A 20987-nucleotide genomic window follows, 5' to 3' on the forward strand; every position below is an offset into this window, starting at 1 on the left:
GCCCACACTGAGGCTCACCAGCCTCTCTATCACCCCCAGCTTCTCCTATCTAGGGCAGCTACCTTCTAGTTGAATGCCACTTTGGAAAAACCGAGTGAATCCTGGTTTCAGTGGGGACAAGCATGTCCTATTCTCTGGAAAATACTGGCTCCCCCAGCCTGAGCAGCTGGTGTGGAGGGACACCGTGTCCTGCCTGCTGTCTCTGAAGCCTTCAAGTGAGGTTACAGAAAATGAGACAGTGGACCCCACATGGCACAGGCCACAAAACACTTGCAGGCCATGGGGTCTCAGAGTCTCATTCAGAGCTGGTATAGCCCTGGAGAGCTGGCGGGGGGGGGGGGGTTCCAACTGTGGTGCCCAGGAAGGCTCCACCCCCTCGCCATGCCCCACCCCTATGCAGCACTCTGGCTCTAGAGGATTCCTCTAGAGAGCTTCTCTATGGCACTGATTAAATCAGAAGGAATCTCATTTCAGGCTTGCCAGAAAACAAGTTATTTTCAGTCGCGTAGGCAGGAGATGAAGAAGTAAGCCATGAGCCGGAAGGAGTGTCTGAAGACCCGGAGCCCAACCAGGCAAGGGTGGCCGCCATGTCTTCGTGACAAAAAGTGAGGTGCCAAGCAACTGGGGAAAGAAAGCTTTAACAAAATCGTCCAGGGTTGAGGGTTCTTTTAATAACAAGAGAGCAGATTGTATTGGCTCCAAAAGGTTAGAGGGAGCAATTCACAGATGCTAATTAGGGGGGCCTGCCAAAGAGGTTTTATAATTAAGATACACACTGCAGGATCCAACCCAAACACACAGTCTCACCAGCGCAATAATAGATTGAAAAGGTCTGTGGTATCAGTCAGAAGTAAATCTTTTGGTTACAGAGACCCTGAAAGGCCTCTCTGAGGCAAGCTCACTTTAAGTAACACACTGTGTGTGTGGGGGGGGGTGTCAAACTTTTAATTTCCTTCATGCTTACAATGTTAGTTACAGGGTATCTCTGTGCAGCCCTGGCTGTCCTGGAACTCATTCTGTAAAGCAGACTGGTCTTGAACTCAGAGATCCTCCTGCCTCTGTCTCCTGAGCGCTGGGATTAAAATCGTGCACCACCACAGCCCAGCTCATTGCAAAACAAAACAGAGTGCTGTCTCTTTCACACTAAATCGAGGGTGACTACAGTAAGAATCCACTCAGCATGAATGACTGACAGGTTACTGAAGAGCAGCAGCCTTCAGCAAAAGGAGGAGGAAGACCAGAGAGAGATGCTAACCTTGCTTCTGGCCTTTCGTGAGAGAGCAGAAGCAAGCAACAGCAATATTCACCTCAGCCATGCTTTCTTCCCAGCTCTGAATATTAGTTTCCTTGAACCCAAAAGAGGTGAAATAATTTGCTCAGGGCTACAGAATAGAAGCTAACACTTAGACTTGCATGATTCCACGCTCTGAGCCTTCAAGGCCTACCATGGCGTTGTCCTCTTTCACCCACAGGCTCACCTTCCCGTCATCTGTTCCCTGGAAGATGTTTTTAATCACCATGCGAACAGTATCCGTGCACTAATAACCCACTCGTTCTGGCTGTGGATTATTGCTTGGTCCCGTCTCTGTTTCACACTGACCCAGCCTTTGACCCCAGATACTGTGTGCGCAGTAAAATATTATGAGATCGCATGAATCATGTCCTGCTCTGGAGCTAATAAGGAAGGAAATCCATTGTAAGCACAAGCCCACGTCCTGACTGCCTCGACACCTTAGAATCCGTGCCAGCCAGACGCTCCGCATCCCTTACTCGAGGCCATGGTGTTTGGATCATCCAGCAGATCTGGGAACTTCAGGAGCATCTGCATGTGATCACACTGTTCAGTCAGCTTGACTGCCAGGAGCCAGCAGATCACACTGTGAGGGTTTCAGTCTAAGGCTGCCAGCCCCATCAGAGTCAGCCTAGCAGGAATCCACGGGGATTCCTCCGCCACAAGATGAATAAAGGCTGCTGGGCGGGTAAGAACCTGTTGCTTTTATATAGGACGGGAGATGTGTTCTCAGCACCCATGTTAGGTTGCTCACAACTGTCTGTAACTAGGGGCTCCAACACCTTCTTCTGGTCTCCCTGGGAATCCACCCACATCTGCCTGCACACACACTGACACACTCAGGCATACAAAAAGCAGATAAGTAAATGAACCTTTACAAAATAATTTAAACAACCCAAACAGAAGAAGAATGTTACAGTGTTTGCATGAAAATGGATGAATTAGAGAATATCACATTCAAACAAACCAGACCAAGCAAGATAAAATAGTGTGTTTTCTCTTACACGTGAAACCCACACCTATATACATACACACTCGTATATTCATGACAAGAGGATATAAGAGGAACTATGAAAAGAGAGAGAAGGGGGGATGGGGGATGGAGACAGGGGAGAGAGACAGGGCAAGAATGTGATCAAAGTACATAATTCGTTTAAGCAAAATATTATTACGAAGCCATCACTTTGCATAACAAATATACCCTAAGAGCATTTTTAAAATCTAGAGTGAATTGTGGATTGTAACAACAGTGGCCAGCAGTTAATAATGCCTTTTAGCACATGTGAAATATACAGACTTCTCTCACATTGGTACTGAGCTTGGCTATGTGACCCATTTTACCCAATGGGACATCAGTAGGTATGGTACAGACAAAGGCTGGGTAGACACTTGTGTACTGGTATTTGCCTTCTCAGAGACCTATGAGCACTGTGCTTGATGAAAATCACATGGGAGGAGAGGCCAAGTCATCCTAGCTCAGAACACAGTAGGCCTGTAGCTAACTACAGCCAAGGCAAGGTGTGTGAATCAACATCCCATTGCTGTGAAAAAAATATACCCAAGGAAAACAACTTAAAGAGGAAAGAGGCTAGCAAGATGGCTCAGTGTTCAAAGCCTGATGTTCAATGACCTGAGTTCAATCCCTAAGACGCACATGGTAAAGAGAGAAAATAACTTTCATAAGTTGTTCTCTGACCTCTCTACATGTACGCACACTCATACCCACACCCCCCACACACACACTAAATATGAATGTAATAATTTTGCTAACAAATGAGCAAAGATTGGCTTTGACTCATGGTTCCATGCTTAGCTGCTTCCATTGTACCTGTGCCTATGGTGAGACAGAACATCGTGGTGTGGTGGAGCCAAGCTGCATGTCTAATGGCTGCCAGAAAGCATCAAGAGGGGAAGATGCTTTGTGTAAGAGCACATAGGGTCAAGACAGACCCTGTAAGAGCTCACTCCCAATAACCTACTTCCTCCAACAAGACCCTCCACTGCTTCCAAGAATTCCATTCAACTATGAACCCATCTGTGAATCAACAAAATCAGAGCCCTCATGATCTAGTTATTTCCCCAAAGTCCCATCTCTAAGCCATGTTGAAGACCAAGCCTTCAGCATATGACATTTGGGAGATATACCAAACCAAACCATACCACGAGGCCACCAGGACTGCTCAAGGAGTAATGAACAAATAGACTTGGGGGAGGACTGCTTATGTTGTAAGAGATGACTCGCCTGTTGGACTGCCATTCTTAACTTTGTGAGGTCCAGGGCACTCACGGTACCTCAGTCAAAAGTACTGTGTTTGGCGTTTCTCGTCGGGTACTAGAGCCCTGTCCCTCAGGATTTGATCTCAGTGTTTCTGGATCTGTGGGAAAGTGAAGTTTCCTTACCTCCCCCCTGAGCCATTTTCTTCTACATCCTTTCTCAGTCCTCACCACAACTCTGGATGCAAATGTATTAGCCAGACAGAGGACAAGTGAGGGACCAGCTCTGCTGACACACACAAGTAAGATGGTTGTGCTAATAGAGAACTATCAGGAGAAGAATCTGGACTCTTCTGCTTTCCAAGCCCCAGGCTTTCCCCTATGGGACTGTTTGATAACTGGGCAGTGGAGAGAGAAGGGCTTAAAGTTTGCTTACTTTTAAAGCCTGTAAGAGTCTTGGTGGTGAGTGAAATCGGCAGTCTTCTCTACTGGTCGTTCTCAGCCTGACGCGCTGCACCAACATAGACCCAAAGCAACAGAGACAGCTGACCACGGATGGACATCTCTGAAACCAGGGGCCAAAAGCAAACTGTTCCTCCTTTCAACATGATTGTCTGAGGTATATCATGGCAGTGGAAGCCAGCACGGGAACTATCTGGATTTTGTGGACACATGACAAGCCTTACACATGTGTCTTAGCTAATGCCTGGGAGCAGATACTGGTTTGGACTCAGGGTGGTTTCAGTTTGAAACAGTGTCAAGGAGGCTCCATTGGTTCAGTCTCCCCAAGGACCAGGACATCACCTTGGTAACTGGGCACTGTTTGCGAGATCACCAAAAGTGATTTCTTTCCCCAAGAGTAGTCTTCTACTCTCAGAGATAAGAAACCAGCTACACCAAAGCACAAGGCCAGCATCACAGGCAATAGAAATGGCCTTGCATGCAAGACTTCATTTAAGCATGATCAACCCACTCTGTGTGTGGGCAGACCTGGCCAGGAAAACAAATCATAATCAGAAGGTGGCAGGGAGGTACACAAGTACCTTCGTGTGGTGGCACGGAGCCAAGACAGGCAGAAGGCTCCTTTCTCCAGCGAGATTGTGCTTAGCAACAGGATGGACATCTTCAAAGGTGCTGGTCACAGTGCCCTCTCCTTGGCAAAACATGCAGATGGTATCAATCACACACGGCCTGCTAGCTTCCTTTTCCTGATGTCTGTTCCTGACAAGGTCCTCTTCATGACACTTCTGTCCTCAGGAAAGCATGTGGGTGCTCATTCTATTCAAGGTGACTCTGCTAAACGCTTAGCTCCAAGGACTGGCACAGCTTACAACTCAGTCACTGCCTATACTTCTGTTCTGATGCTCTCAGTTCGTTGAGTCCCTGGAGAAGACACACCTGAGGTTTTGTAGGGGCGGATGACTTCTAAGTAGAGTCTTTTGTTTTCTTTTCCATAGATCAACTGCAAGTTACATGCCACCCGTTGCTACCCCTACAGACTGCCTGAGCCATCGCGTCACCTCCCCCACCAACATGGACCATGAGTCACATTAAGCCCTCGTTCTCTTAAGTTGTATCGGTCAGTGTCCTGACTGGTTTTGTGTCAACTTGACACAAGCTGGAGTTATCACAGAGAAAGGAGCCTCAGTTGAGGAAATGCCTCCATGAGATCCAGCTGGAAGGCATTTTCTCAACTAGTGATCAAGGGGGGAGGGCCCAGTACATTGTGAGTGGAGCCATCCCTGGGCTGGTAGACCTGGGTTCTATAAGAAAGCAGCTGAGCAAGCCAGGGGAGCAAGCCAGTAAGCAACATCCCTCCATGGCTTCTATATTAGCTCCTACTTCCTGACCAGCTTGGGGTTTCCTTTGGTGATGAAGAGCAATGTGGAAGTGTGAGCTTAATAAACCCTTTCCTCCCCAACTTGCTTCTTGATCATGATGCTTTGTGCAGGAATAGAAACCCTGACTAAGACAAATTGGTACCAGGAGTAGTATTCCTGTGACAACCTGACAATGTTTTGGGGAAGACAGTGGAAAGACTTTGGAACTTTGAGCTAGAAGAGCCATTGGGATGTTAAGAGCTCTGTGGGATGTTCTGTAGGAGCTTGGAAGATAATGTTGAGAAAAGTGCAGAAGATAGAGGCCTGGCTTGTGAAATTTCAGAGAGAAGATTAAAGACTTATCAGGCTGTAGCTGTTTTGATTGTGAAGATTCTATGGTTTTGGCTAGCTGGAGCTGAAGAATCAACTATTAACAAGATACCAGAACTACTAAAGCAAAACCTTTGCATTAGTGGGAATATTGATGCTGGTCAGCTAGAGCTAAGAAATTAGTGGTGAGAAGAGACCAATGTCACTGAGGTGAAATCTTCTGGGAAGTGTTTTCTGAGAGCACAAAGAGGCTGTGTTCCAGAGATATCCAAGGTTGTACCTCATGCTGTGTCTGGACTTAGTAATGTGTAAGAGTCACCCAGGTGGTACTGGTTTTGAAGGAATGAAGGGGTCATGAAGTACAGCTGAGGCTCCGCACTGTGAGAGCCATGGAAGGCCATTGGTAAAGGTGCAGCCTCAGTTGCAATTAATGCCCCAGGACTGAAAGGGTCATGCAACAAAGTTGAGGCTTGTCACCATGAAGAGAGGCTATTGGTGAAGCTGCAGTGGAAGACAGCAGTGATTTGGAGATGCCAGTGTCATGAGATAATCACCAAGAACAGCAGTGGCAGTGGAGAACAGGCAGCTGGAGCCTAGAAAACAAAGTGTGTGCTACAAAGGGCAGAGCTGGAGAAGTGATCGAAGTCCTTGGAGAAGCCCAGAAGTTCATGAGTGGATCCCAGACATTGGATGGTTAGAGTTTGATTTTGCATCTGATTGTGACTGTGCCCTGATATTTTTCCCTCTTGAAGAAAGAAAGTATTTTAGTGGAATCCTCAGTTAAGAGACTTTGAAATGAAAAAAGACTTTGAATTTTAAAAGAGATTGTATGTTTTAAAGAAATTGAATTTTTTAAAACTTTATTTTAAAAAACAAAGATAAATGTACAAATTTTTAAGCATTTTTGCATAAAAGTATACGAATACATTTTTAAGGTTGTAATTAAGTATTTGTGGGTACATATACATACACATATGTGTATATGTAACAATAAGGAAATTGAAATTTTAATATGTAAGATTTTGTAAAGACTGTGGGACTCTTAAGGTTATTTAGATCTTGGGGATAAATAAGAAAGTAAGGGTTGAGGCTTAATAGTGATGTGTTTGTGTGTCAAGTTGACAAGGGGTCAATTGTACTGGCTGGTTTTGTGTCAACTTGACACAAGCTGGAGTTATCACAGAGAAAGGAGCCTCAGTTGAGGAAATAGCTCCATGAGATTCAGCTGTAATACATTTTCTGAACTAGTGATCAAGGGGGAAGGGCCCAGCCCATTGTGGGTGGAGCCATCCCTGGGCTGGTAGACCTGGGTTCTATAAGAAAGCAGGCTGAGCAAGCCAGGGGAAGCAAGCCAGTAAGTAACATCCCTCCATGGCCTCTGTATCAGCTCCTGCTTCCTGACCTGCTTGAGTTCCAGTCCTGACTTCCTTTGGTGATGAACAATGGTGTGTAAGTATAAGCTGAATAAACCCTTTCCTCCCCAACTTGCTTCTTGGTCATGATGTTTGTGCAGGAATAGAGACCCTGACTAAGACAGTTAGGTACTCTGTCTAAGGAAAACAACAAATAGAGTATGACCATATGGCCTGGTCGGCATCTTTGTTCCCTGCTTCCAGACATAGCATCGCATGTTCTTGGTTTAGACAAACCAGAGCCTGGGCGTTAGTCCATGGGCAGGAGGAACAGATGTCATGGTTGGCATATGGCTTGCATAGGACCAACTGTAGCATTGCTTCCTTGATCTAACCACTGTGGTTAACCTAAAGTCAATCCATAGGCCATCTTAGCCAAAGAGTTGGTTCTGGGATTTGCTGAGCCCTAGGACAGTGTGATTGCTAAATGGTCAAGATCTACCCTTTTCAGGCTGCTGGGCTCAACAGCACAGATGGTGTTTGGTAATCCCCTGTCTCCAAACTAAAACTGTGATCTTCCTGTGCTTTTTGGTGACCTGGGCCTGTTGTGCTGCGATTGAGTTCAGCTCTTCTCACTGGAGACTCAAAAGTCTTAATTTATCATTCAGGAATCCAAAATTGTGTCAGCAGGTGGGTAATGGGCTCAAATCGCAACAAAATAGATTTTGAGTCTTGACTTCAATGTCAGAAGTCAAGTGTGTCCAGGAAGGACTCTGGGTACCAGTGACATTTGGCTTCTGCTAGAAGGGAGTGGTGGGGTGCTTAGCGCAGGGAACCACAACCAGCCCATGCTTGCTGCTTCCTGCATGAAGAGGCTCACTCACAGCTGCCTCTCAGAAAATAAGGAGAGGAAGATGCTGAACTAATGGGAAACAAACTTGGGAGCTTATTTTCTTAAAATCTATATGTCAACAGTGGCTCTGAAGGATAAAGACTGGAGGAAGGAGGGAAGAGAGAGGAGGGAGGGAAGGACAGACAGAGGGACTGGGGAGGGACTTAGATAGGTCAGTTCTGGTGGTTCAGCCCATGTAGTCTCAACTATTAGAGTCTGAGGAAGGGTCTCTGCAAATTTAAGACCAGCCTGGTAGCCACAATGAGTTTGGGGCCAGATCAAGCAATTAAGTAAGACATAGTCTCAAAATAAAAAAGTAAAAAGAAGGCTAGATGCAAAGGGGTAAAGAACTTTCCTAGCATATATGAACTAAAGGTTCAACACACACACACACACACACACACACACACACACACACACACACACAATATACCCCATACTAAGAGACAAACTCAACCAGAAAGAAAGGTGTCTATCAGTCACTCCAAAGCCAGCCAGATTAGATTCTGGGGAGGACACAGTCTGTAAAGAATGCTCATGTGTCTCAAAGCCACATGTCACTAAATACATGTGAATGTCCATACTCACTCAAATATATTTACCATACAGACACAGAAGGAGGAGCACAGGGCCGAAGAGAAGAGACAGCCGAGGAAACACGGAGCAGGCTGATCCCCCCGCCCCCCATCAAACAGGGTGATCAAACAGAGAAAAACCCTGAAAGAATCTGCTGAAAAATCAAGATAGAGACAAGGTGACTTGATGTGACAGCAGTAGACAAAGCCTAATGGCTTTCCTCTCAGGAAGAAAAATGGGACTTCGACGGAAGAAAAAAAAGACACCCTCCCCGCAGCATCCCTAAGGAACACAAAATGTTCCCAGAAGAAACGCAGACTTACTTGCTACCCCCCTGCACCACAGACCTACTTAGAAAAAGCTCACCCTAGTAAAGATGGCAGTTTGGTCCAAATTAAATTTATTGGTTACTATAGCACCAATCAATACCTCCAAATGTTCAGAAAGAAACTTCACCAGGCCTAAATATTACATGAATTCCCAATAAGAATCAAGAAATTTTGGAAAAGAAGACAAGAAGGATTAACGTGGCTGTTGAGCAAGTCCTCCGAGCCCTATTCACAGAGACTGAAAGCAAAGAATAAAATAATGAGGAGACGAGACAAGCAATCTCAGGTTTGTCACATAAAAACTAAGACTTCAAAGCATTAAGAAAAACATCACAACCATGGCTTGGCACGTGGCTTAATAGTAGAGTCTTTCCTGCATGCACAGAGCTCTGGGTTCGAGTCCCAGCACTGTAAGTATTGAACTGCACTATTGACATAATTGTCAATCAAGCATCAAGCCACAGTGTGGAGCCCTGGGTCTTGAATACTGAGCTCGCAGGTACCCATGTTGGCAGAGGATGTTTGCAGAGGAGGCCCTGGGGACTAAAAGCAGGTCAGAGTCTTTATGGAAAGCAAGGGGTGTTGAGAAGCTGATAGCTCTCAGAGAAGAAAATAGAGACAGACTCTCATTCACTACTTCCAGCTAAAATGAACTCCAGTGGGATTTCATATTTGATTTAGTTAAGCAAGGTCACAGAGACCTAGAAGGAAATGCAAGTAATTAGGTATTTCAAGATGAGGAAATGCTTTAAACTTGATTGGTATTTTCTCTGAAGGTCAAGACAGTGAGCAAATTGTCAGCTGTGTGGTTTCTGCTACAAACCCAGCTGCCTGACTGCTGTTACAGATAAGCACAAGTGGACAGCCATTGCTGCTCTCCAAGGAGACACTGTCACAAAACAATCCGTGGGGAAAGCTGGCTTCCGATTTGAATTTTCTAAACCCCTGGTCCCTTTTAAAGGTTCCTCTACTTTAGGTTTTATGTGTATAAATATTTGCCTCCATGTATGTGCACATGCCTATATATTCACCACGTGTGTGTGTGTGTGATGCTGGGGGGGGGGGTCCACAAACAATGTTAGATTCCCTGGAACTGAAGTCGCAGATGGGTGTGAGCCCCTATGTGGATGCTAGGAACCAAGCTAGAGTCCTCTGAAGAGCAACAGGTACTCATAGCTGCTAAGCCAACTTTCCTGTCCCAAACTCCCATGTTTAAGGGTATAAAAGAAAATAATAAAATAATATGAGAATGGGGCAAGCAGTGATAGATTTTTATTACATAAAGTTAAGAACTTCAAGGCATAAATGAAATCTTTACCGTAAACTTGGGGTGTGTGGCTCAGTGGTAGAACCATTGCCTAGCATTCACAAATCACTGGCTTCATGCTCCAGCATGGCAAAAATCAACTATGTTATTAACACAGCTTCAAAGCAAGCACACAGATATGCATACTGTAAAGAACACATGAACCGTGCCTGACAGCAAAGGGTTGACCCTCCCCTTGCTGTTGCCGCCCATCTTCCCTTCTCAAACATGAACAGCCATCAAACTCAATTAAAAACAAAACTAACAAAAATGTTGGTAGAAAATGTGGGCAAAAAAAAAAAAAAACCACACACAGGTAACTCAGAAAGCAATAGGCAATCAGTAGAATTAGGAAGAGTTTTTCAACCTTACAGAATGGCGAGACAATCCCTACAGGAGGATGCCGCTGTCTTGCTTTTCTATTGCTGAGAAGAGACACCATGGCCAAGGCAACTTACAGAAGACACAGTTTATTGAGGAATACAGTTTCAGTGGGTGAGAGTCCACAGCCATCATGGCAGGGAGCGTGGCAGCAAACTGTAGTCGCTGAGAGCTCACACGGTGGTGGAGAGAGCCAACTGAAAAATGTTATGGGCTTTTAAAACCTCAAAGCCTGCACCTAGAGATACCTCCCAACACACACACACACACACACACACACACACACACACACACACACACACACACCAATACCACAATTTTTAATCCCTCCCAAACAGTTCCATCAAATGGAAACCACGCATTTAGATATGGGTCTATAGGAGCCATTTACATTCAAACCACCAGTGTGGTTGGTGGCTATCCAGCAAGAATTTGCAAAGCAGAGGGCAGAGCAGGTCCAGCAGAGCAAGGCAGTAACCTTACTGGAGATACTACTGGAAACTTCACAGGCTTTTATATCCTCACATCCAACAAATCTCTAAGAATCCACCTTAATTAATAATCCAAGCTGTGGCCAAATGCTTCCATACATTGATGACGTGCACACTTTACATTAGGAAAATCACTAGGGGATGGCACAGAGCGCAGTGACAAGAGAGAAGGCACAGATGACGGTGTGCTCAGACTCCCATACAGAGGTCGGCATTAAAAATCCACATGCCAGAGGATGTGATTAAAATACATTGTGTGTGTACAAAAGGAAAACACCAAATCAATAACTCGGAGAAAGCGGTCAGGGCTTGGCCCGTAAATCTCATTATGCTGACTACTTTTTAAAAAATGTCAGTCTATTAAAAATATGATTTCAAAGACTCTATAAACACAAGACACAATATCTGACCACATTACTTAAGAGCATTTGGCATTTTGATCCTCCAGCCTCTCAGGAACCTCAGAGTGGCCACATCCTAATGGAGGTCCCAGCTAGAACAGCCCAGCAAAGCTGGCCCTGCCTTCCCACAGAAGATAGAAACATTTGTTTAAGGCAGGCAGTTGATGAGCTTCTGTTGTGCAGAAGAAACATAAAAACCAACAGGGTACAACTCTGACTTAATGACCAAAGAAAATATAACCCAAGATTTTAATTTCATTTGTCTCATACTTAATTTTTAATTTTTCAATTATGTACGCGTGTCTGGGAGGGTATGTGCGTGCAAATGCAGGTGTTCAAAGAGTCCCAGAAGGGGATTCTGGATCCCCTAGAGTTGTGAGTCACCTGACACTGGGAGCTAAGAACTGAACTCAGGTCCTCTTCTAGAGCAGTCGGTACTCCTAACTGCTGAGCCCCCTCTCCTGCCCATCTGTCTGTTTTTGAGACAGGGTCTCATTACATAGCCCAGGCTGACTTTGAACTCACAATCCCTCAGTCCCAGACTCTGCACACTAGCATTATAGGTGTGTGCCTAACTTACAATGCAGTAGATACTCATAACACACTCCAGCTAACGCAGAAGCTCCCCGGGTTCTCAGTGGTTAAGTAAAGAAGCCCTTCACACTCCACCCCTTACTTAAATTTTCCTGCATGCACCCCATGGGAAAGCATGGGGTACTTCCTAGATAAAGATGAAAATATTACCCGAGGCTCTTGGTAGTCATTGTATGTGTGAGCTTTATCTTCTTAGTGCTTCCCTTTTCCTATAGTTTTGGAACATTCCACAAGGACACATTATTTTTAGAATGAGAGGAAAAGAAAATTTCCTGTTCAAACATTATCAAAAATGAAAGTCAGAGCCATTTCCCTCACATTAGCCAGGGCTGAGCAGATGAGGGTCCCTGCACCTCCAGCTAACCTATGCTGTTGTTGTTGTTATACTGTGGTGTATGTGTGTGTGTGTGTGTGTGCGCGCGCGCACGTGTGTGCGTGTGTTCTGTGCCATGGCACACACATGGAGGTCAACTTGTGGGAGCTGGTTCTTTCCTTCCACCATGTGAGTTCCGAAGATCAACCTCAGGCTTAATGGCGAGTGCCTCGCCCTCTCAGCCATTTTGCCAGCGTCAGAACAGATCTTCAGAACTGCTTTACACGTTTCATTTCTGCACGTTTCATCTGAGTACGCTTCCCCTGCCTTGGTGAGTGGAAACCAGTTGAGCTGCACCCATACAGTGAGGCACCACTTGGGGAGGCTGAGTCACATGCAGGGCTCTGTAGGGCTTGCACATCAGATCCAGGATTCAACATCGCCTCCAAAACCCTTCCCTTTAGCTGATCTGAAATGGGCTCTTGACTTTTGGGGTTAGATAGACATCTTATCCCCAGTCATGGTGGTCCTGCCTGCTCTAAAACCCTTAGGAAACCATTAATCTGTTGCTTAGTCAGTTACATAGACATGAGCCATGTGACCCAGCAACTCTTTTCCACACAAAAATGATGGATAAATGTCCATATAAAGACTTGGACACCATATTCTTAGAAGCATTGATCATCAATCCAACATGGTGAAGATTCACATGTCCAGACGTTGGTGAGTGGAAATCGACTGTGGTATATCCATACAATGGAGCACTATAAGGTTGAAACAAAGGAGCAAGCGCTCATGTGAACTACAACCTGGCCAAGAAGCTGATCATAGAAGATCATACACTGCAACTCGTGGTTGTCTAGGACTGGGAGTGAGACCTGGGGCTGACTGCACAGGAGCAGGAGGGGATAAGTTCTAAAACCAGCTGGGTGCAGAGCTCTGGGATGTTGTGGAAAACCCCTGAACTGAGCAGTTAAAAGCAGGCAGCACATCTTATGATATGCAAAGAAGAACCCAAGCTACTTTTCCAAAATAGGGTTTGACTGCCCCGGCTTCAGAGAGCTGCTGTGGGGATTAAGGAGAGGTGGCATATGAAAAGGCCCCAGTGCACAGTGCCTGATAAATAATCATGAAGGTGAGAGTCAGAATATATAATAAGGACAGCTTACGCAAATGTGGGATCATAGATACCACAGAAATAACAGCCTCTGCTGCTTCCCCACGTCCTACCACACCTCAGCGCTTTCCAGCTCGAGTCATCCCTTCAACTTCACGTGGCAGGTGCCTTATTAACAAGCTCAAGTGAGGAAGCTGAGGCCTGGAGAAGTTAAGCCTCTGACTCCAAAAGGCAGTGGTAGAGCTGAGATCTGGGAGGACGCACAGCACTCGAATTCCCTGGCTCTCCCCTGCCTCTAGGAAACAGCTAGAGATAGGGTTTCTACAGTAGTGATGGCTAGGGTGCCCAGAGGCCTGTGGATAGCTCTCCTTCTGAACCTGAAAAGTCAGGGAGGTTAGTTCAAGAAAGTGTGTCAGGTGAGGGAACCCAAATGTGAACAGGAGGTGAAATAATTCAGGGAACATGAGGGGAGCCGGGTAGAGGGATGGGAGATACTGGAAGTGGTAAGGATGGGGCTCAAGTGGGTCCAAGGTCAAGGACATTAGCCAGAGCAAGACTCCTTTTCCAGAGGAACAACTCGCACACCCACCCACTGCAGGTGGAGAGGTTGACTCAGGATGCTATGAGCTCAAGAGAACCGGGAGCTGCCACCCCGGGCTCCCACGCCAATGTGAACTAACACTCAGCAGCCTCCCAAACACCAGCTCGGCCAACAAGGCACATCAGGCTCTGTCAGGATGCCAGGAAGCTAGGCTGAGCTCAGCAAGTACAAGAGCTACCTAGTGGCAGCCTCAAACACATCCACCCATGGACCCCAAGGTCCCCATCACACAACTCCCTGCCACATCTTACACACCACGATGACACAGATCCAAAAGATCTTTTCTCGTTCAGATCGAATGACTTTAATCCAGCATTCAACCAGGTTTCCACATCCATCCAAAATAAATACGTAAGACACACCTGCTAAAAAGTTCACTGTGCACAGACAAGACCACGAGGGACATTTTAAGGGTTCTGGTGACACCAACTGCAAAATGTTACGCCATGAACCATTCAGGTCTGCTGGGCTGGGTGTGTCTGGCAACATAACTCCAAGACATCATATGGGGGGGGGGGTAAGGTCACATGACAGGGATACCAGGATGTCATTACTTGTTAAAAGCTTACAGACATAAGGAGGTCTATGAGCCTCCTGGTCCACAGACAAAGAAGAAAAACCTACTGGAAGGAAACAAGGAGAAAGAGAGGAGGGGGCCTATTGCTCTGTACACCTTTGTATGGTTCAATTTTAATAAGGATTCATTTGTATAATTTTTTTTTTATTTTTAAGCATTCAAGTCTTTTAACCTGAAGAACCATTCCAATGAATGCTGTGCTGACACACGGTTGGTTCAGGGAAACTGTCATAGGCCAAGGATGTTTGGCTGCTGGTTCTGCTGAGACAGGGTCACGTGTAGCCTGGGAGCCTTGAACTCGGTATGTAGCTAAGGATGGTATAAAATTTCTGATCTTTCTGCCTCTGATACAGGGGTCACAGGTGTGCGGCACTGGGGTCGGATGATATAGTCCTGCGGATCAAACACAAGGCCTCACACTTGCTAGGCAAGCCCTCCACCCACTGAATGACATACGTCTCAAACTATGCCTAATTCCTACCACACTTTTTTGAAGCCAAACCCTCAGTGCTCCGTGACACAGATTTTAAAAATTGAAACCAGAATGGCAAAACACATTGTTTGAGGTGGTAGGCTGGGAATGGGGTAGGGTGTCCTTGAACTCCGAACCGTGTTTCGTCTAAGCAGGGCACTTGACTGTCAACAAAGGATGATATTTGGGTAGGGGCTTGGGAGGTGCCATCGCCCCGTTAACTGTTCTGAAACATATGGCCAATTCTCAAAGCCTCTGCAGAGGCCCCTTGGGAGGGGAAATGGAACTTTCCAGAGAAGGGGTTAACTGACAAGTTGGGAGAGAGGAGTTGGTGAACTGCCACCCCTACCAAAACTTAGACCTCGTCATGAGGCAGCCACTCCCCGAGTGGGTTTCAGGGGATGCCATGTCGCCCAGCAAAGCAAATTGCATGTGGGAAGGAGCCTCAGGGCAACATCCCTAGCCTGAGCCATCCTGCCTCTCAGGGGGCTCATCCCAGCTCTCACCTGAGCAGATCGAGACTCAGTGGGTCGGGACCCTGTCCCTGTTCATGTCCTAGAGCCCCTGTATTAGCAGGATCAAAACAGGATGGTGCCTTCAGAGTGTTCTAGAACTCAAAGGCTAAGGTGACCACAGGCTGGTGTCTCTCATCTGAAAGGCTTTCGAGCCAGTACAGGGTAAGTGTGCAACCTTGGAGGTGTGTGAACTTGCCTTGGTCACTCTTCACACAGTTTGAAGAGTGAAATCATCCTGGACAGTGTGGTGTGCACGAGTCTCTGCTTCCAGACTTATGGAAATTCCATGGTAATATAAACCAACGCATTTGATGAAATAAAAGATAATACGGTCGAGTGTGGTGGCTCACCGCTAATCTCAGAGCTCAGGAGGCCTGCAAAGTGAGTTCTAGGACAGTCAGGACCACACAGAGGAACCCCACCTCAAAAGACAACGTATGTTATAATATAATAAAGCCAGCTGTGAGGGTTAGCATTTAGCCTACCATCTTAGCATTTAAGAGGCAAGACAGGAGGGTCAAGAATTCATGGTCATCTTCAGATGCAGAGACCAGCCGGAGCTACTTGAAAACCTGTCTCAAAATTCAGAAAGCAACGTTTCAAGAAATTCATAGCCGGATACTTAACATGAGGGACCATGTGCAAGATACTTCACGGCTATTACTCAACTGAACGCTCACAAGGCCCCCATGAGGATGCTACCCTCTCCCCATTTTATATAATTGAGTCTAAGGATAAGACAGAGAATTTCTCTATACCAGGGTCACATGGGACCTACACAACCAGTTTTAGACTCAGGGTGTCTACCTTCAGGGTCTAGAGACATTCTTAAATGTTTAATATTTTTATCTTTATTATTTTATGTGCACGGGTGTTTGTCTGTGTGATACCTATGTCTGGTGCCTGAGGAGGTCAGAGAATGTCAGATCCCCTGGCTGGTTGTGAGCTGCCATGTGGGTGCTGGGAGTAGAACCCAGGTCCTCTGGCCGGGCAGTCAGTGCCCTGAACCTCTAAGCCATCTCTCCAGCCCCCACCCCCACCCCTGGGATCTAACTCTTAATCACCCTCCAGCATGAACGCAGCAGAGGAAAATGAATCAAGAATGCGATCAGGGGTGATGCTACTCTGGCTGGGACCGAGCCTTGTTCTGTAAGACCCTGGGCTCCTTCTCAGTGTGAAAAAGAAGACACCAGAAAGCATGCGGGGGGGCGGGGGGGGGTGAACTAAGTGAGGACGGTGGAGACGCAGGACTTGGAGAAACGCCACATCTTAGCTAGCATCCTGGAGTATCCGGCTGGGGGTGGTGGGGGTGGGAGCTTGGGGTGGGGGTGGGGGTACCACGTGTTCATTATTCTGCGTGCAGAGTGTACCAGTGCAGGAAGCAAACTGTCGGTAAATATTTGTAGGAGGGAAGGGAAATGGTTATTGTATTCATTAGCCGAAAGCTGGACTCATTGTCTCTAAGAATGAAAATAGCTGTCTAAGATAAAGCTGAGGTAGGGGTGGGGGTGGGGCGGAGTGGGAAGGCTGAGCAATGGCACAGGCCTGCAATCCCAGCTCCAGGAGAATCAGAAGTTCAAGGTCAGACTCTGTGGCATCACAAGTTGGAGGTCAACATGAGACTGTCTCAGGAGTCGCGGAGAGGTCTTTCCTAGGGCCGTCCCCTTCCTAATGTGGACGGATGAGGTGGCCCACACTGGACCTCAGGGCGGCTGTGCGGCTGTGCGTAAGTTTTTGCCTGCTCCTTCACAGTCCATGTCCCGGAGAGCAGGGAACCTTACCTTCTTCGGCGTCATTCCTCAGTGAGGCCTCCAGCAAGGCCACACTGGCCTCGAAGGACACCTTCTTGCGACGGCCACCCGTGCTGCGTTTTCGCTCATGCTTGCGCTTGCGATGAAGCAGGTCCTGCTCATACTGTGCCCACTTCTTCAGCTGCTGAGCCCGGCGCTTCTGGGCTGCGCGCAGGCGCTCCAGTGTAGGCACCTTCTCCAGCAGCTGCAGCTCCGTGAGCAGGTCCACGTGGCTGGCCATGGCCCCGCGCCTGCCCTTGCTATGCCTGGGGCTAACACGGTGAGCCCGGGGCCAGGGGAGCGCAGGGGCTCCCAAGGGGCTGGAGCCTCATGGTGGGGCCTGCAGCAGGGAGACAGACACAGAGATGGAATGGTCAGCCGGAGATCACACATCGCAAAGTATACAAAGTCACCTGACACACACACACCCCCATCACCGAGTTCAAAGCTCCGTTGAGGTTTTCTATTTGTGCCAAAAGCAAAAGGGCAGATTATCTTAGAGTAGAGTCCCAGCAAGGCCTGGCCCTGCTGTGAGCTGAGCCACTCACAGTGAATTAATTACAGTAAATAAGGTCCAATCTCATATCCAAGTGCAGACTTTCTAGTGGTTTCCATATTGGATACCCAGATAGAGGCCGTACCGTTATTCCAGAAAGTTCTGCTGTGTGATGGTGCTTGCTCACCTCTCAAGCCACGGTTAGCTAACAAGAGCCTGATCTTTGCAGCATTATTGTACAAAGGAATCCTACTTCAAGAAATAAGTCATGTGACACTGGAAACAGATGGTATCTTGGCGCTCAGGACACCATGAAGACAGTAGAACCCAGGACACCCCAGGCTGAAAAGAGAAGCCTTGGGGGCGGGACTACAGCTCTGCAGCTAGAGCACTTGCCGGGCAGGAATCAAATCGGGACCCCATTCCCAGCATAGGGTGTGGAAGTGAATGCCTGTGGTCCCAGCCCTTTGGAAGTAAAGGCAGGATGATCAAAAATGTGGAGTCGTCTTTGGCTACATATTGAGTTTGAGGATAGTCTGAACTACATGAGACCCAGCCTTTAAAAAAAAAAAAACAAAAAACAAAAAAAGCAATATGGACGACAAGTCGTCATACACATGATGTCGGGTACTTCTGCTTCCCCAATCTGCTCACTGTGGTGCACGCTGTAATGAGGATGTAAGGTGTAGCTGCGGTGGTTCCCAAAGTACGGCCTGGGGACCCCGTGGGGAACCCCCTTCCAAGGCTTCTACCAAATCCAAACTATTCGCCAACCTTTTCCAACATTTTCCATTCACGTCTGTCCCTGGTGTGCAAGGGCTTTCTCATGCTGCTCAGCAGGAGACTAGTACTGGATTAACACAGACATGCTGTGACACTCACAAAGCCCAACATAAAGAGATGTGCAAAACGTAAACAGCAATTCTCTCTCTCCCGCTCCCCCCATCAAAATGTCCAGCATTGTTATAACACATAATAAGTTATATGTTTTACATTTTGTTTTGTGCGTGTACATGCTTATTCACGTGTGTGTGTGTGTGTGCACGTGCACACATGCATACATGGCACCGTGATGTGCACCGTGATGTACATGTGGAGGTCAGAGGATTAGCTACAGGAGTTATTTCTTTCTTTCCATCCTGAGGGTCCCAGGGATCAACCCCATGCCCTCAGGCTTGTCAGCAAGCACATTTACCAACTGAACCATTTTGTCAGCCCTCCGTTCTGAACCGTGAGACTGTCTCATAGAATCAAAAACATTAGACATAAACAATCTGCAGAAACAAAAGATTTTTAGGACCCCGAATTTCAACAATGAAAGTGTTCCCGAACCCAAAAGCTTGCCAACTATTGGACCTGGAAATTTTTGGCTGAAGTCCCCCAGAACACATCCCTTGGAGAACCTTCAAAAGAAAAGAACGCATATACGCCTTCAGAGGCTAAAGCCAACTGGGCATCACATCGACACAGACCTGTGGGTTCTCTGAGGCAAAGGAATGAGGTCTTTAGACAATCACTTGAAGCCTCCTGAAGACCGAACTCCTATCTGCAAAATGCTCTATCCCCTCCCAGAATTCCAGGGTAGTCAAGGAATAAAGGAAGTGGCCACAATTTACGTTGACTAGCAAAGACAATGGAACTCGGAGGAAGCAGAGATGGAGGCAGGCATAGGGGCAGAACTCCCTTGACCCACCAGACAAGGCTGACTCAGGCTGCTGGGAGATGTGGAAAGATGGGTGGGTCCACATTCCACTGCCACCTTCTCAGGAATCGAACGAGCCTGAACGTTTAGCTTTGAGCACAGCGATGTGACCCACAGCTGTAATCCATGCTCCCCTGTGTTACAGATTTTGACTTGTACATGTTTCCTCTAAAGTAATTTCAGCAGTGCATACTACCACAGTAAAATACCAACAGCTCCTCAGCTATAAGCACCCCTCCTGGGACCCACCCAACATCCTCCCAAGTGCCCCAAACCCACTCACATCCTAGCCCATGGCACTAACCTGTTCCCCGTCTCTAGGCTTGTGCTCAAAGGACAACAGAAACAGGAGTGGGAAGCAAGTAACATCACCCAGCATCACCCCTTTGAGGGTCATCCAAATTATTGGATCTGTCCATTCCTTTTTATTGCTACCTAGTATTCCAGGGCATGTTAGTTTGTTTCTCCATCCAGTCACTGAAACCATCTGGGCTGTGCTGGAGGTTATTGGATTTATGGGCAGGTTTTGTGAAGGTGTAAGTTTTCCTTTCTCGCAGCTGAATGCCCTCATTCTACAATTGTCAGGGGCTCTGGTAATTGCCCCGGTTAGTTTTAAAGAGATTGCTGCTGTCGTCTCCAGAGGGCATGGGCATGAATGAGCGGGGCTCCCTGGAAGCTCTTGGTCTGTCCCTGCTCTCTACTTCGGTCACTGAGAAAGCTACTGTGGCTGGGACTTTGGAGCATATGGGATTCGAAGGAATGCACCAACACTCAGTGTCATGGTGACATTAGGCCCTGCCAGCTGGAGGACCAGATGCTAATTCTGCCTCTCTTTCTTCAAGTAAACACCTGCCTCGAGGACTAGCATGATTCAGAAATGGGTGGGGGACCTGCTCTGCCTTCCAGGAGGTTCTTGCCTGTCAATCTACCTATGAATCCACCTAACCCTTTCAGCCACTTAAAGAAGTAGGCACCATCAATGTTGTCTTCCAGATAAAGAAAACAGAAAGATAAAGCCATTGACCCAACATCACACAGCTAGAAAATAAGAGGAGCCATGGTCTTGGCTTCCTAACACACATAAAGCCCTGGGAATAGGGCTTCCCAGACCAAAGAGATCAAGGAAGTTTGAGGTCAGTGAGATGCACTTTCTGACTACAGGCCAGACATACCCACCAAACCTCTGGTGCTCTATTTACATTAATCATTTTAGGTTTGGGTTTAGCCCATACCACCCTCAACATTTCAATTAACTATTTATATTTAATACTTGGAGTTTTTAGATCCAATATCAGACTTTCAGCTTTTAGAACACTTCAACATCTGGCCATGTGGATTCACGCTGCAGGCACCAAATGGTGCAGAGAGAGTCTGTGCCCTCTAATGATTCAGAGATGGATGGGGGACTAGCTCTGCCTTCTAACTTA

General features: G+C 46.9%; 1 protein-coding gene across 1 annotated transcript in view; it reads right to left on the reverse strand.

The window, feature by feature from the left end:
* The window catches only part of PPP1R16B (protein phosphatase 1 regulatory subunit 16B), a gene marked incomplete at its 5' end in the record, with an annotated part of 64622 nt that extends 47019 nt beyond the window's left edge, over positions 1-17603 (reverse strand). The window contains one exon of the mRNA XM_080924872.1: positions 17354-17603. Within this exon, the coding sequence (XP_080780998.1) occupies positions 17354-17603 (250 nt within the window). The remainder of the gene's footprint in view (positions 1-17353) is intronic.
* Positions 17604-20987: the final 3384 nt, after the last annotated feature.

This window comes from Micromys minutus, assembly GCF_963924665.1.
Source record: "Micromys minutus genome assembly, chromosome: 11".
Lineage (NCBI taxonomy): Eukaryota > Metazoa > Chordata > Mammalia > Rodentia > Muridae > Micromys > Micromys minutus.